A 13186-nucleotide genomic window follows, 5' to 3' on the forward strand; every position below is an offset into this window, starting at 1 on the left:
ATGTATATTCAGACTCCATTTTTGAGCAAGGTACTCTGGGATACAGAGACAAATAGACCGTACCCTTGCCTCAAAGAGATTGGAGTCCATTGAGGGACACATAGCTGTGATTGGGAGACTTATGACGAATGAAAATAAGTCAAATTTTCCTCTCCTTTCCTTACTCCCAGAAGCCTGTACAGTTGACCCTTGAACAACATGGGGGTTAGGGACGCCGACCCTGTTGCACAGTCGAAAATCCACATATGGTCTTTTGACTTGCAACAACTTAAACCTCCAGTCAGTCATCCCTTGGTATCCTCTGGGGATTGGTTCCAGGACCCCTGCAGATACCAAAATCCGCAGGTGCTCAAATCGTTGATGTGAAATAGCGTAAAACAATGCTTACAGTTGGCCCCCTGCACTCGGAGATTTCCAACCACAGATCAAAAATAATGTTCTCCATCTACAGTTAGTTGACTCCGTGTATGCGAAACCAAGGAAAAGGAGGGCCGACTGTACATTTACCTGTGTTGTTCAAGGGTCAACTGTATTTTCTTTTTGAATATCATACTTGTTTTCATGAATCAATGGCTTCCCCTGACGAGGATGCCAGCAGCAGAGAGCATGATTAGACTCAGCCATAAGGTGAGATTCTAGGCGTATATATTTTTACTCGTTTGAGCAAAAATCATACATGCAAAACATTCCACGTTATCGCAGAGATGTGATGACCCTGGATGTGTCCCTTGAGACTTAATTAGAAGAAACTCGACTTTTTTGAAAAGCTTTTTTCAATAAAAACCTTAAGAATAAAAAATATGAACAACCTAATCACTTAAGGAAGTACCGCTCCAAAAAGTGTCATTACAGCATTTATTTGGCACCTATATAGGTAATTATTAAAGCAGTGAGGCTAAAGGAAGTCTGTTTTCTTTAATAATATACAGATGAATCAACGTTGATTAACCAACTGAAATATGCAATTGTAGGTCTGTCGCAGTACATTAATTCTGTCTATGAATCTGTCTAATAAGCATCTGAACTAATTATGCAAGTTTTCCACAAGAATAAAATGTGTCTAGCAAACTAAACAAGTTTCTAACTCTCACCGTAGACTGTTCTTTATTGATTTAAGTAAATCCTTTAAAGTGACTAAGACTTCATCATACCTGTTTCGATTCATTAGAGATACTTAACTGAAAATGAAATATTAATCTTTTATTTTGTTGCGTATATTGCTCCCTTTTAGTAGACCTGTCTGAGTTGAGCTACTACATGAATATCAAATTTATATTATAAAGCAACCAGCAAGATGTGACTAGAATCTGTGAAACTGCAGCTAAATGCTGGTTGCAGTTCCTATCTCTAGAAATGTCCAACCTTGAGGTATTGTAACATACTCCTCTTTGGGAGTGGGCAGTGAGAATGATTTCTGAACCCCAAACCCAACCCGGAATAATATCTTCTGTTTTGTACTGCTCCCCTGCAAACCTCCACAGATGTCACCGAGGTGAAAAACAAAACAAAACAAAACAAAACGCTAGAGATATTAATCACAGAGTATTGCGTGTACTGTGCAAAGAAATATCCTGTGACCAGCTGTCAGTTGCCCGCTGGACCCTTATTATGGCTCAGTTAACTGCCTAGAAAGTTAGGGTGCTCTTCAAAACTAGAGTGCAGGTAGAGCGCTGCAGAAATCTTTTCCATATGGTAGGGACCCAAGAAATCCTGTTTAGCCCAGATCTCATACGTTTCTCCACGTTACCGTCCTCATTTTTTTGCCACACGTTTCATTTTTATTATGTTACCTAAGAGTGCACAAACGTCCATTTTTAAACGAGAAACCTGTTTGAGTGAGCACTATGCATGATCTACTAACTGGGACCAACCAGTTACCCATCTAGGGCTCCTAATCCAAGGATAGTCTGATGTGCATCCTCACCTTGAGTAGCCGCTCTGTGCTTCAGCTCAGGCAGGTGAAGGGCACCTGGCTGTGCTTCTCCATAGCCACCTAACAGCTCAGTAGATGACTTGGAAGGAAATGCAATATCAGAATGAGGGGTCCTCCTGGATTTCTGGACTCCAAGGCTTAATATCCTATTATAATATTCTGCTGTCTGTCAGCCTATTTTGCACACACTGCTACTCAATATATCAGGCCGGGGGTGCCAAAAGTATACAAGTGGACACTTTGGTCACTGTTACTCAAGCAGTAGTTCGCCATAATCAGAAGTGTCCGGACGCTGATGGTAACCACTTTGAGCACCTCTTGTAATTGCAGAAGTCAAATGTGACTTGCATTCATCTTATGTTATTGGTATATATTGAGTATTACAATTTTAATACAGTTTTCCTTTCTTAAAATGTGTATACATTTTTTTGGCACTCTCAATGTACTTGTGGGTGAGAATGATAGATTCCTCCCATTTCAGAGAGATAAGCTCTACAGTCCTTTTTGTATTTGCATAGGGGTGCTTGGGGAGTGTTATAAAAATGTCCTTTAAATTTTGAATATAGAGCACAAATTCGCTCTCATAGTAATAAAACAGTCGAGGAAATAAAATGCTACTTAGCGTAAAATTTAACCATCATTTTTCTTGAATAGCTTTGAAGCTCCAGAATTTTCTAACGCAAACAAATACTCTCCAGTTGGCAGCTTTAAGGTTGATTGCTTGTTTGTTTCTAAGTCAAAGGCATTTTATTATCTTTTTTTCTTTTTTGATTATCATTTCATTTCTTTCCAAACATTTGGTAAATGAAATCTGTTGGAAAATATTTTTTAATTAATTTTATTAATGTGAGTAAGGAAAATTTCTTCTAAATACAAAAGACAGTTTCAATTACACTTCTGTTTCATATAACAGAAACTGATTTGTTTTTCCATTTGTATTTTCTTTCTACTCTAGGCCTTTCCTCAAACAGCAGAGAATGTATTTCGTATTTGCTAAGATGCTGTCTTCTGTATCCACGTGGTTAGCCATCATTCTTTTAATATTTATCAGCCTTTTCCCTGAGATTCTCCTGATACTATTAAAGAATGTGAGACGAAGAAGTGCCAGGGTAAGAACTAAGTTTATATTGCAATCTGATTTTTGGAAGGGGCTTCAATATCTGCCGTGAACTAAAAACCTTCTTGAGAGAATTGCATTAGTTACAGCATGTTAAACCCCTCCTTACAGGTTCATCACTTAATTTCCTCTTCTGCATAAAAAGTATAGTAAAAACTTCGTTATCCAATGCAGGTGGTAAGTAGATTCCTTAATAGTGTTCTATGTGACCTTTAGCCGTCCATATGGAGTATCTTATATGCTCCATATGGAATTTTAAATGGAAAAAATGGTGTTTTTCTTTAGCCTAGAATTTTCACACCAGGAATTTACACTCCACACCAACATTCCAGCTTTAACCTTGGACATTTCTCTATGGGTTGTTTGCATATTTTTTTCAGTTGGTAATCCCAATTTTCCTTTTTCAAACCTTTCCCCTTCCTTTAATTATAGTGCTGCTTAATCTCTGTGTTGCTTCTAGCCCTGTCTGTCCAGCAGTATCATTGAACCAAAGAAAATTGTCTGGATGTGGTTTCTGCATCCTTACCCTCCGGAACACACTTGTAAAAATTCAGAATTGTTTTATAAGTGTGTTTTTATTTTTGCTGCTTAAATTGTAAATTTCTTGCTGGAACGAGAAGTTATTACCCTCTGTCAGCCTAATTGCTTGGCCCTGCATTGTCTGATATCTTTTGAACATTTCTTAAAAAGCCTTTAAATTGAAAGGGGTAGATTAGCCTGAGGGAGAATAAAAAGCTTCCCGCAAATTTTGACCAACAGGTTAATTAAATATGTCATAGTCTTCCTGCCAACACTAGCTCATTTTTCCAAAGAAAGCCCTGTTTCTGTCATCTTGACACCAAGTAGATCTTGTAACCCCTCTAAGGCAATATTTTCAGGAAATAATGTAAGCTGTATCTACCTGATCTGTTTGATCAAATTTGCCCACCAGTTTAGGTACAAAACTGGTTTATCTGATTTTGGGGAGACCTATTGAATTGATAAAATCCAGTGGATGTCATCATACAGACATAGGGAACTAAAATGTTTATAGTGGGAATATCTTCAGTAATTAGATGTATGAAGAGTGGCTTCATTGATACGAGTCAATATCAGCCCCAATCAAAAGCAATAGATTATCAGTGGCATAAGCTGCATTGATACTTGGCATACAAGGCCAGTCAGTGTACAGTTAGGTGGTCAGAACTGGCCTTAACTCCCTGCTTCTGAATGCCTTATGGCTAGAACTGCACCCAATAATCTTAACCTAGCTAGGACTGCCTTAGTCTACTCTTTAATCCTCCCAGTAGACCCCCAACTAACTCCCTCTACCCTGGTGTTTAGTCTTAGGATGGTAAAGTGACATTCTCTTGTCTGATTATACCTTAATATCAGTTAAACAGGGATGAAACAGATCAGTAAAACCGGTTCCTCCCAGAAGGGCTCAAGTGGCAATTTGCATGAAGCGAAATAAATTTTTAAAAAATCACAGTAAGAAGTGGTTTGGTGCCTTGTTATAATAAAGAATTTGTCTGGGAAGGATCTCTGAGGTGCTCTTCCATTGTCCCTATGTGGGAGTACACTTTGGGGTGCTCCTAAATGTTTTTCTTAGTTGGGGTAATGGAGCTCATACTAAATAATGGCTCACACCCAGCTTCATGTTCTCAAGATGATATGATACAAAAATCTCAGAAATCAAAACCTTCAAACATATTATCTTATCCTCTTCTTTAGGCCTTTTATTTAAAAAAAAATTAGATACTGGCTGGAAGTGACTTTTATATAAATCAAATGGCCAGTAAATATTTTAAATGTTTTTATCTTAATTAAATGGAGGGATGCCACAAAACATAGGTAAAGACTGAGAACATTTTCTTTCCCTGCAAACAGCAGATTCCTAACCTCTGTTGAAAGCATAGACTTCTGAACCTGCAGCCCTTTTTACATAGTAGCCATAGAATGTTGCCAGGGATTCAGCATGAAATTTGTTTGCCGTGGGTTGTGTACATGATAGGAGCAATTCTAGTAGCTTGGCATGCTGATGTGCTAGAACAAGCAGGGGAATTTCCATCATCACCTTCATTCATTCAATCATTCATTCATTTATTCCTGCCCGCAATGAACCAATGAATATGTTGAACCGCCTAATGATGAACATCTCTCTTTATATCCAGTGTCTGAAAGGCTGAATGGTTTTTCAGACTCCATGGGATTTTGAGAGTTGCAGATGAGACAAAACATTGTGGCCACTCAGCAGTGCTGCCACTTTTTTTTTTCCTTGTGAGGAAATGCAAGAGCAAAGTAGTACCTGTGAATGCATAAAGGCCACCTAAAACATGGCAGCCACGGCTATTCTGATAAGTCATGTCTGTTTACATAAGGCCCTACGTGGCTATATCAGAGAGGCGGAGTCCACTTCTAAGATAAAGGAGAAGGAGTATCTTAATGACCAACAGTCTGACATCCGGGTGACTTTCTGCTTTGTTCAGTATCCCTTGTTAAGGCATTGGCCTCGTTTTAAAGAGAGGCAAAAGATGATTTTACACTGGGTTGATCTCATACCTGACCAGGTTGAGAGGGATAAAGGTATGGGATAAAAGGTACATCCCTACCTAAAAGTAGAAGATCCCTTGACTTCCACCACTAAGTATCTTGGATACTTGATATACACGGCCAAGAGTAGGCTCCAGTGCTATATCCTCATGTGGGTCTTGGCAGCTGCTTTGAGAAGGAACTTAGCAGTGGGTAGTGAAAATGTCTCTGTGGCATTTGAAGAAGCAGCTAAACAATATACGTTTCACAATTACAGAAGCAGCCTTCTGGTGAATTCCATTCAATTCAACACATTCCCTGAGGGTCCACTGTAAGTTCTTAGGTTGGTGCAAAAGGAATTGCAGTTTAAAAGGTTAAAATCAATTGCAAAAACCGCAATTCCTTTTGCACCAATGTGAGTAGCTACTGTACTAGGTGTTGGTGATTCAGGGAAGAATCGGATGGGGCCCCAGCTCACAAGGAGTCTTCACTCTAGTTAGGTCACATAGGGGGATTCAGAGGGAACACTTCTGTTAGCAGGTATGAATCAGAATAGTAGACTCAGTGATATGGCTCGTTATTATGCAACGGAGGTGTTTCAAGGTCCCAGTCGCTACTTCCTGAAGCCTCCAGGAAAAAGGCTGGTATGGCAGCGTCCATTACAGCCGAGTTCGGTAGCATTATAAAGGATTCTGCTATCTTCAAAAATAGGTTCCCTCAGTCATTTAACTCAAGGGTGTAGTTATGCTATGTATTCCTTAGCTATATTTTCAGCAGTGTGCTTCATTTTTGAGCTAAAATCTCATCATAAAGGATTATAGGGCTTTTCTGTAGCTTATAAATTGACAAAGCCGCACCACCATACTGCTAACCGTATATGATGAAACTGCCACTGAGCCCGGAACAGTGGAGTAGCAGGATAACACTTCACAGGAAATTTCAAGTTTAGGATTTTTGGTATTTCAAAAAGTTGTGTTCTCTAAGCACAGTTATTTGGCTATCTCTCAATGAGTGAAATGTACCTGGACTTTCTGGCTAAGTGGTATAAATACCACTTCCCATTTCCAGTGGAGGAACGTTCCCCATATCTTGAATGTAAGTTTTCCCATGTAAACCACCGCAATCAAAAGGAAGGTTTGACTTTGCCTGCTAGACATGGGAACACTATAATCTAAAGGGAATGGACCCAGCAACATGGCAATGCCTAGCATGGGATGTCTGCACAAACAAGGAGAAATATGCCATTATATAGGAAGCTCATTCCGATTGGAAGACAGGAAAAGGAAGAATGTCAGCTGTCTGAGTAAACTTCCCAAAGAAAGCACTGGAAATTTTGGAAAATACAGTTTATCCTTATAATAACAATGGTGACAATTATGATTACTATTGCAATGCTGACAGTGTCATATGACAACCATGGGTTCTGAGGATAATGGCCCTGTGAATTGGGTTAGACCAAAATAAAGTTGAATCTTAACCGTTGTGGCTGTTGAGATGGACCTTTATGCATTGGCCTTCTTGACCGACTGCCAACGGAGCCAGTGTCAAAGCTCTATAGATGACTGCAAAGGAATGTGGAAATTTCATGCTGTTTTAGCTCATTATCTCCATCCTTCTTACCTGTCTCCCCCACCATTTGCTAGCTGTATCAATTTTTGATTGCTTTAGATGCTTTTTCCATGCTCTCTATTGCCTTCTGTACTTGCATATTTCCTTTTTTTTTCCTTTATAAAGTAACCTAATCTATAAGCCCCTCAAATTTATGCTTCATAGAAATACTTTTATCTCTGATGGTTGGGTACAAGGTTTTGAGCACACCAAAATGTGCTTATACAATCTTAACTGTATTAAACACGGGGTGGGGGACTTGCTATCATGTTAATCTTGTAAAGTTTTGGCCCACAAAATAGAAGACAGAGCAATTATAAAACATTTTTTCACAAACTAAATTTTTATTTAGCTTTATACATTTGAAATTTGCATGTCACCAACTTGAAGGTAAAATATTTTATAGAATTTTAACATACTTACGTTAAAATATATGAATAAATCAAAGTATTTGCCTTTAAAAGTTTAACTGTTTATTCGACTCTGCTGGACACAAATTTTACTTTAACTGGTTTCTTTTCTTAAGCCTGTTTTCATTAGTCACTAAGTAGCAGATATGGGTAATAAGCAGAATTGTTAATCTCATCCCCATAGTTAACTACTCATCTTGTGCTTTGCTTGGGCACTGCAAGAACCAAGTCTGTAAATTAGCTTATAACTTCAGGCACAGAATAAGAAGGGGGAAAAATAACCTTCTATATTTTCTGATTGAACTAAGTTATCAATGCTTACTTTTTCTGGGTGTTTTAAAGGAAAAATTCATAGCTCTTTAGCCTACCCTTTTAAAAGGAGGTCTCTGTAGGAAAAGGAAACCCATCAAATTATGTTAGAATAAAAGAAGTTAAGCATTGGCCTAGAGGTGAATGGGACTAAAGTGTGATTTCACCATATGTTTTCCATTTGTGTTAGTTTTGATTAGGTTTTTAACCTGCAGCTTCCCAAGGGCTGTCAGTTTCCTTCCTATTGTATCTGTGCAGTTGAATAGGAGAGATTACTCACTTCAAGATGGATTGGTAATGGAGCCTGGACATAGCTCTCTGACCTCATGGATTTTGAACAGTGTAGCTGAGTGAATTAATGATTAGAGATAAGCCTTATTTCAATGAGAAGCATATTTGAAAATTATTCAAAATAGTCAATTTTCCCATTAAGAAAATAATTTTAAAGTGATATACAGAGAAATATTAGTTTGCACATATAATAGACTGTTCCTAACTCTAACTCTACTTTTACTTGTGAAAGTAGCATCTTCAAAACTAACATGTCATTTCGACTTCAAATTCTCAAGGTTTCTTTTTAAATGTCTTACATTTCAGAGAGTATTTACTTTTTTTTTTTTTTCGGTTTCTGCATTTCTCTTTCCTACTGCAATTTCCCACCTTTTGTGCAATTGTGAACAAGGTAACGAAACGCCTCCCTTCCTCAGGAACATCTACTGTCTTCATGCTTTCTCAAACTTCCAGCAATCACAGTTTCTCTTGGAGTGAATAAGGTGATTTCCTTTCTTAATGTACCGACTTGCTTGCATTCTCATTTGCTTGACACCATTTTCTGATTCTTTATGAAAAATTACTGCTCATGCATCATTTTTGTTATCTTCCATTGATACTTAAGAGTATTTTGTCATTTTCCTTTAATCATTTGTTCACCTTCTCAAACTGTCACACTGAAGAGGAAGTGATTTACAAAAACTTGAACAGTAAGTCTCTGGTCCCATTGATTCCTAGTATGCAGTAGAAGCCACGGCGGCTTAGAAGTAATCTGTTCACCAAGACAGGAATGTTTTGCACAAATTTCTCTTTGTTCGATACACTGACCGCACTGGCACAACTCTCAGAGGTGTTCACCAAAAGGAGGGTAAGGTTTACTAATCAGACCATATTGACTCATCCACCACATAATCTACCAGTGTCATTTCAAAAACCCAAGTTTGCCACATACTACTACTGTCTGTATATTTCTACCATGAAAACAGTTCAGTTCCAGTTGGAGACTTTCTTAGGTCTTGAAATGTATTCATTTAAATGTTATGCATTTGCTATCGTGTAATCCTTTGTACTTTGGCCACAAGAGTAGTATATAGGAAATGATTTTTTTTCTTCTATATTTTTATCACCAGGTAGGTTAACCAATCTTCAAATTCTTTAAGTATCTTTACCTCACTATTACAGAGAAATCTGAGCTGTAAAAAGGCATCTGACTCATTATCCACCAGACCTTCAGTCAGACCTCTTCTTTTACGAACATTCTCAGACGAATCTAATATATTGTAACAGGTACCTAGCGTGAAGCGGGCTGGCTTTAAAGAAACGGATTAACAGCATTATAAAGAAAAAAAAATGAAAATATCACTCTCTAAATTTTCTCTGCTGTTGGTGTGGTGAACTTTACACTATTCTTCGCAAAAGTATAAAGATGCATTACTTGGAATATGGGGAAATACACATTTTAAATTTGCTAAGCCCCCAAATAAAATTCTAGGCATTTTCCAGAGCTAAAGGGTGTAACGCAATATATTTAATTTGTAAGGAACAAGTAGTGACGGCAGTGCCGTCATGTGAAAATGCTCCTTAATACTGATCAGGAAATACAATTCGGATTTTAAAACGTGATTTGGAAAATTGAAAGCAAATATTCCAAAATTGCATCTGTATAATATCGAGTCAGTTTAGCATTGCATGTTCTTTTGGGAATTATGTGAAAATAATTCAGTGTGTTTGTATCTCCATGTGCTGTGTCTTGTGTGTTTGCAGGTATATACTTAATGTCCTTGTAAATGTGTGATCCCCAAAAATGTATTAATGATCCAGTCTACTGTAATCACTTTTTAATGTCAAGTTTTATTCAAGCTAAGTGTTTCGACTTTCAGAGGTAAAATCTTTCCTAGCCATTCAGGGGGATGTTAGGCTAATGAAATACACTGCTTCATAATTAATTTTTCCAGAAATGAGTAAATTCATTTTGTGCCATATTCTGTCATTTGCCCCCCAGAATATTTGGGAGGCATTGCTGTGCTGGGGGAGGACTCTCGAACTCAGAATGACTCCTCCATGTGTTTTCTGTTTCCCACTGCAGTGGACTCTGTCACCTCAGACCTTCATAGGTCTTTTCTCCATCCATGGGAATTTAGAGTCATTCATGAATGAGGGTTCCAAGCTTTTCTGCTTGGAAACAACTCGAACCAGCTTAGGGCTGGGCTGTCTTTCATGCGCACGTAAAAATTAATGATTGTTGTGAAAGAAATTGCAGGTCCATTCACTTTGAAACTAACAATTGTGTCCACCTGATGGGCCCACTTTTTCGTTAGCTATCAGCTTGCCCGCCCTCCCGCAAAGAATACATATCTAACTAATGAATTGATTCTTTTGGTTCCTCCATCTCCTGCAGTTCATTGCAGTCGGCATCTGCAGTGTTCTTTTGGAAGCCAACTCATTTTGGCCTCAGTCAGCATCATCCCCACCCCCCGCCCCCATTTGGAGCAACTCACCTGCTTATATTTTCCCTCGGTAACGAGTCTGCTTCCCAGTAGCCTTCAAAGTCTTGGACCCTTTTGTCCCAGATAGCCTTGTCTTCAGCTGTGCGGTGCTCTACTGTTTCCAGTTAATTTTGTATCCCCCTGGATTGCTTTCTTCACTTGGTCTGTGGTTTGGGGTGCTAGGCTGGGTAGCAGACACTGCTGCTGCTTTTGGTCTCTCCAGGGCCTTAACTCCTATGATACCTAACAGAACAGAGGAAGTTGTATTTTTTTAACAGTTATTTTATTTCAAATGTAGTTATTTCTTCCAGGAATGTATTTTTATGTGGCAGTATTTCTCCTCCAAGGAAAATATTTGGCAGTTAGTTTAGCCCCTGAGTTTGTCCCTTGGTGTTAATAAGGGAACGGCATGACACGTTTTAGAAGTTCTCGTTGTGAATGGCAGTCTTATTTTGATTAGAGTCACCATGACCCTGCTATCTGAAAAACTAATAGGAGGCTATGGAACGTAAAAAGGAATGGCAGGCACTCGAGAGGACTTCTAGTCCAACCATGGAAAGGAAGGTGCACGAAAATGGGAAGGAAATAATACACCCTTTGAAAGCCTTCCAACATTCAGATTTCAAAAGGTTGGATTTTAGAATGGAGAATCGGAGTCAGGCTCCCGCCCTCGACATAGGACTTGTACTTTTCAACATGCCTGATTGCCACGCAGGGATCAGTTGTCCTAATGTGCCCCATCCCGATCGTAGCATCTGATAATGTTTAGAGGACAGAAAAGAATGGACAGGTTTCTTAGGGAAATTTCTGTGGTTTCTTTTCCAAAAAGAGAATGAAGAAGAAAAACCGAAGAGTCGGTTGACTTGTACATACATGATGTATGAGCTACCAAAAAGAATATTCACTTCAATGTTATAGGGAGGAAACCTGTTTCTTTCAGTTAAGGAAAAATACCTTCACATCAGTCTTTCCAAACTGAATATATCTTCGGACTTTGTCAAAATTAATACATCCAGAAAAAGTCATTGATTGATTTCATTCAGCGTGTCCTGAGCATTTGCTGTGTGCTGGCGATAGAAAGATAAAGAAAATGTCCCCGTTTTCAAGGAGGTCACAGACTAAAGGAAGGGGTCTTGGTGAGGTACGCCTCTGCTGTGGTGGGTGGTCCTCGTGGTTACAACTATTAGGAGAACCCTGGAGCAATCCAAAAGCAAAAAGCAAGTCTGAATCTATTCAGCTGACAAATTACAAAAGGGTTAAAAACTGGTTCTTGTGTCACTTTCTTTTTCCCTGCATGTGAATAAAACTTGGCACTTGGTTAAGACGGTTGCTTTACTCTCATAACAAAACTTGCTACTTGATTGACTTACTACTTGATTGATTTTTGAAAATGCTAAACAGATGGTTTCACATGATTATTATTAAGGTAAACCTTTTAACTCTGTACACTTTAAATTTTTCAGAGTCCGAACTTTGAACTGCCTACATTGTTGTCCTACAAGCATGTTGACAGTGGTCACAGCTAAAAAAGAAAACATGAAGAAACAACTACAAAAAGCTATCATCTCAGGATACTCAATATGCAACCAACTAAACCACTCTTCTGTCTAGTAGGGTTCAGAATAAATGTCCATTGACATACCAAATGACTCTCTTAAGCATTACAGTTATTGTAAGTAGCCGTTATGGCCAAAGTTCAAAGTTACGAGTTACATGAAAGTTGGAAGCAAGAATATTTAGAATTTCTGGCTTTAGATAGAATAATAAAACTACCAAATGGGTGCTCTTTTAACCCATGAACTCTGTGAATGGATTTAAATACAATAGTATAAAATAGAAGTCATGCAATGGGAATGGATAGATTTCGCTAATATTTCTTTTTTTGCCTGGCGGAACAAATAGGCTGTTTGGATCACATTTCTTGTTCCTGCTGAATGGTAATCTTAAATTATTTTTTCAAACATATGAAAAGAATACTTGAAAATACAAGAAGACCAAATGATGTCAATGCATCAGATAGAATAGTTAATCCTTTCTGTTCACCCATGTGCTAATTTTCCCTTGATAAAATATCCTTGCCAAAAAAATTCCTTGAGCACTTAATGTGGAAAGAATGTTAATTCAGGGTATTTTTGTGAGAATCCCCCCCCCCAAAAATACTTTTGTTCTTCTGAATTAATGGGTTTATGGCTTCTAGATTTGAAAATGAAACATTGGCAATCGCTTTAGTTGCCCCTCAAAGTAATTTTACTGGGATCTGAGGTAAGGTGGGCAAAGCCATAGTTACATAAAAATAAAGGTCATTCAGAACATCCGTCTTTTATAATTTTTTTGTAGAGAGGAATAGCTAATTTCAAACTGAACGGTTTTTATTTGAAAGAGAAGAGAAGAGGCTACGTTGGTTCATAAATGCAGCACTTTTTTTTTAACTCTCCCAAGACGTTTCAGCCTGCAGAGCCCTGACTCTGAGCGTGAATGTTGTCTCTCAACAAACTTGGCTGCATGATGAGCTAGCTCTAAACTATGAGAGTCACCTTTATTA

General features: G+C 38.3%; 1 protein-coding gene across 6 annotated transcripts in view; it reads left to right on the forward strand.

The window, feature by feature from the left end:
- ATP11C (ATPase phospholipid transporting 11C (ATP11C blood group)) overlaps window positions 1–12955 on the forward strand; it is a 160536-nt gene extending 147581 nt beyond the window's left edge. For 5 of the 6 annotated variants that reach the window (XM_081043637.1, XM_081043636.1, XM_081043641.1 and 2 more), the window contains 3 exons: window positions 2889–3042; window positions 9341–9445; window positions 12108–12724. In XM_081043637.1, coding sequence (XP_080899763.1) covers window positions 2889–3042; window positions 9341–9442 — 256 coding nt within the window. In that variant the 3' untranslated portion in view covers window positions 9443–9445; window positions 12108–12724. Of the gene's footprint in view, window positions 1–2888; window positions 3043–9340; window positions 9446–12107 lie in introns of all 6 variants that reach the window. The other variant, XM_081043640.1, reaches the window with a different exon arrangement.
- The last annotated feature ends 231 nt before the right edge of the window (window positions 12956–13186 follow it).

Source organism: Rhinolophus hipposideros (assembly GCF_964194185.1).
Source record: "Rhinolophus hipposideros genome assembly, chromosome: X".
Lineage (NCBI taxonomy): Eukaryota > Metazoa > Chordata > Mammalia > Chiroptera > Rhinolophidae > Rhinolophus > Rhinolophus hipposideros.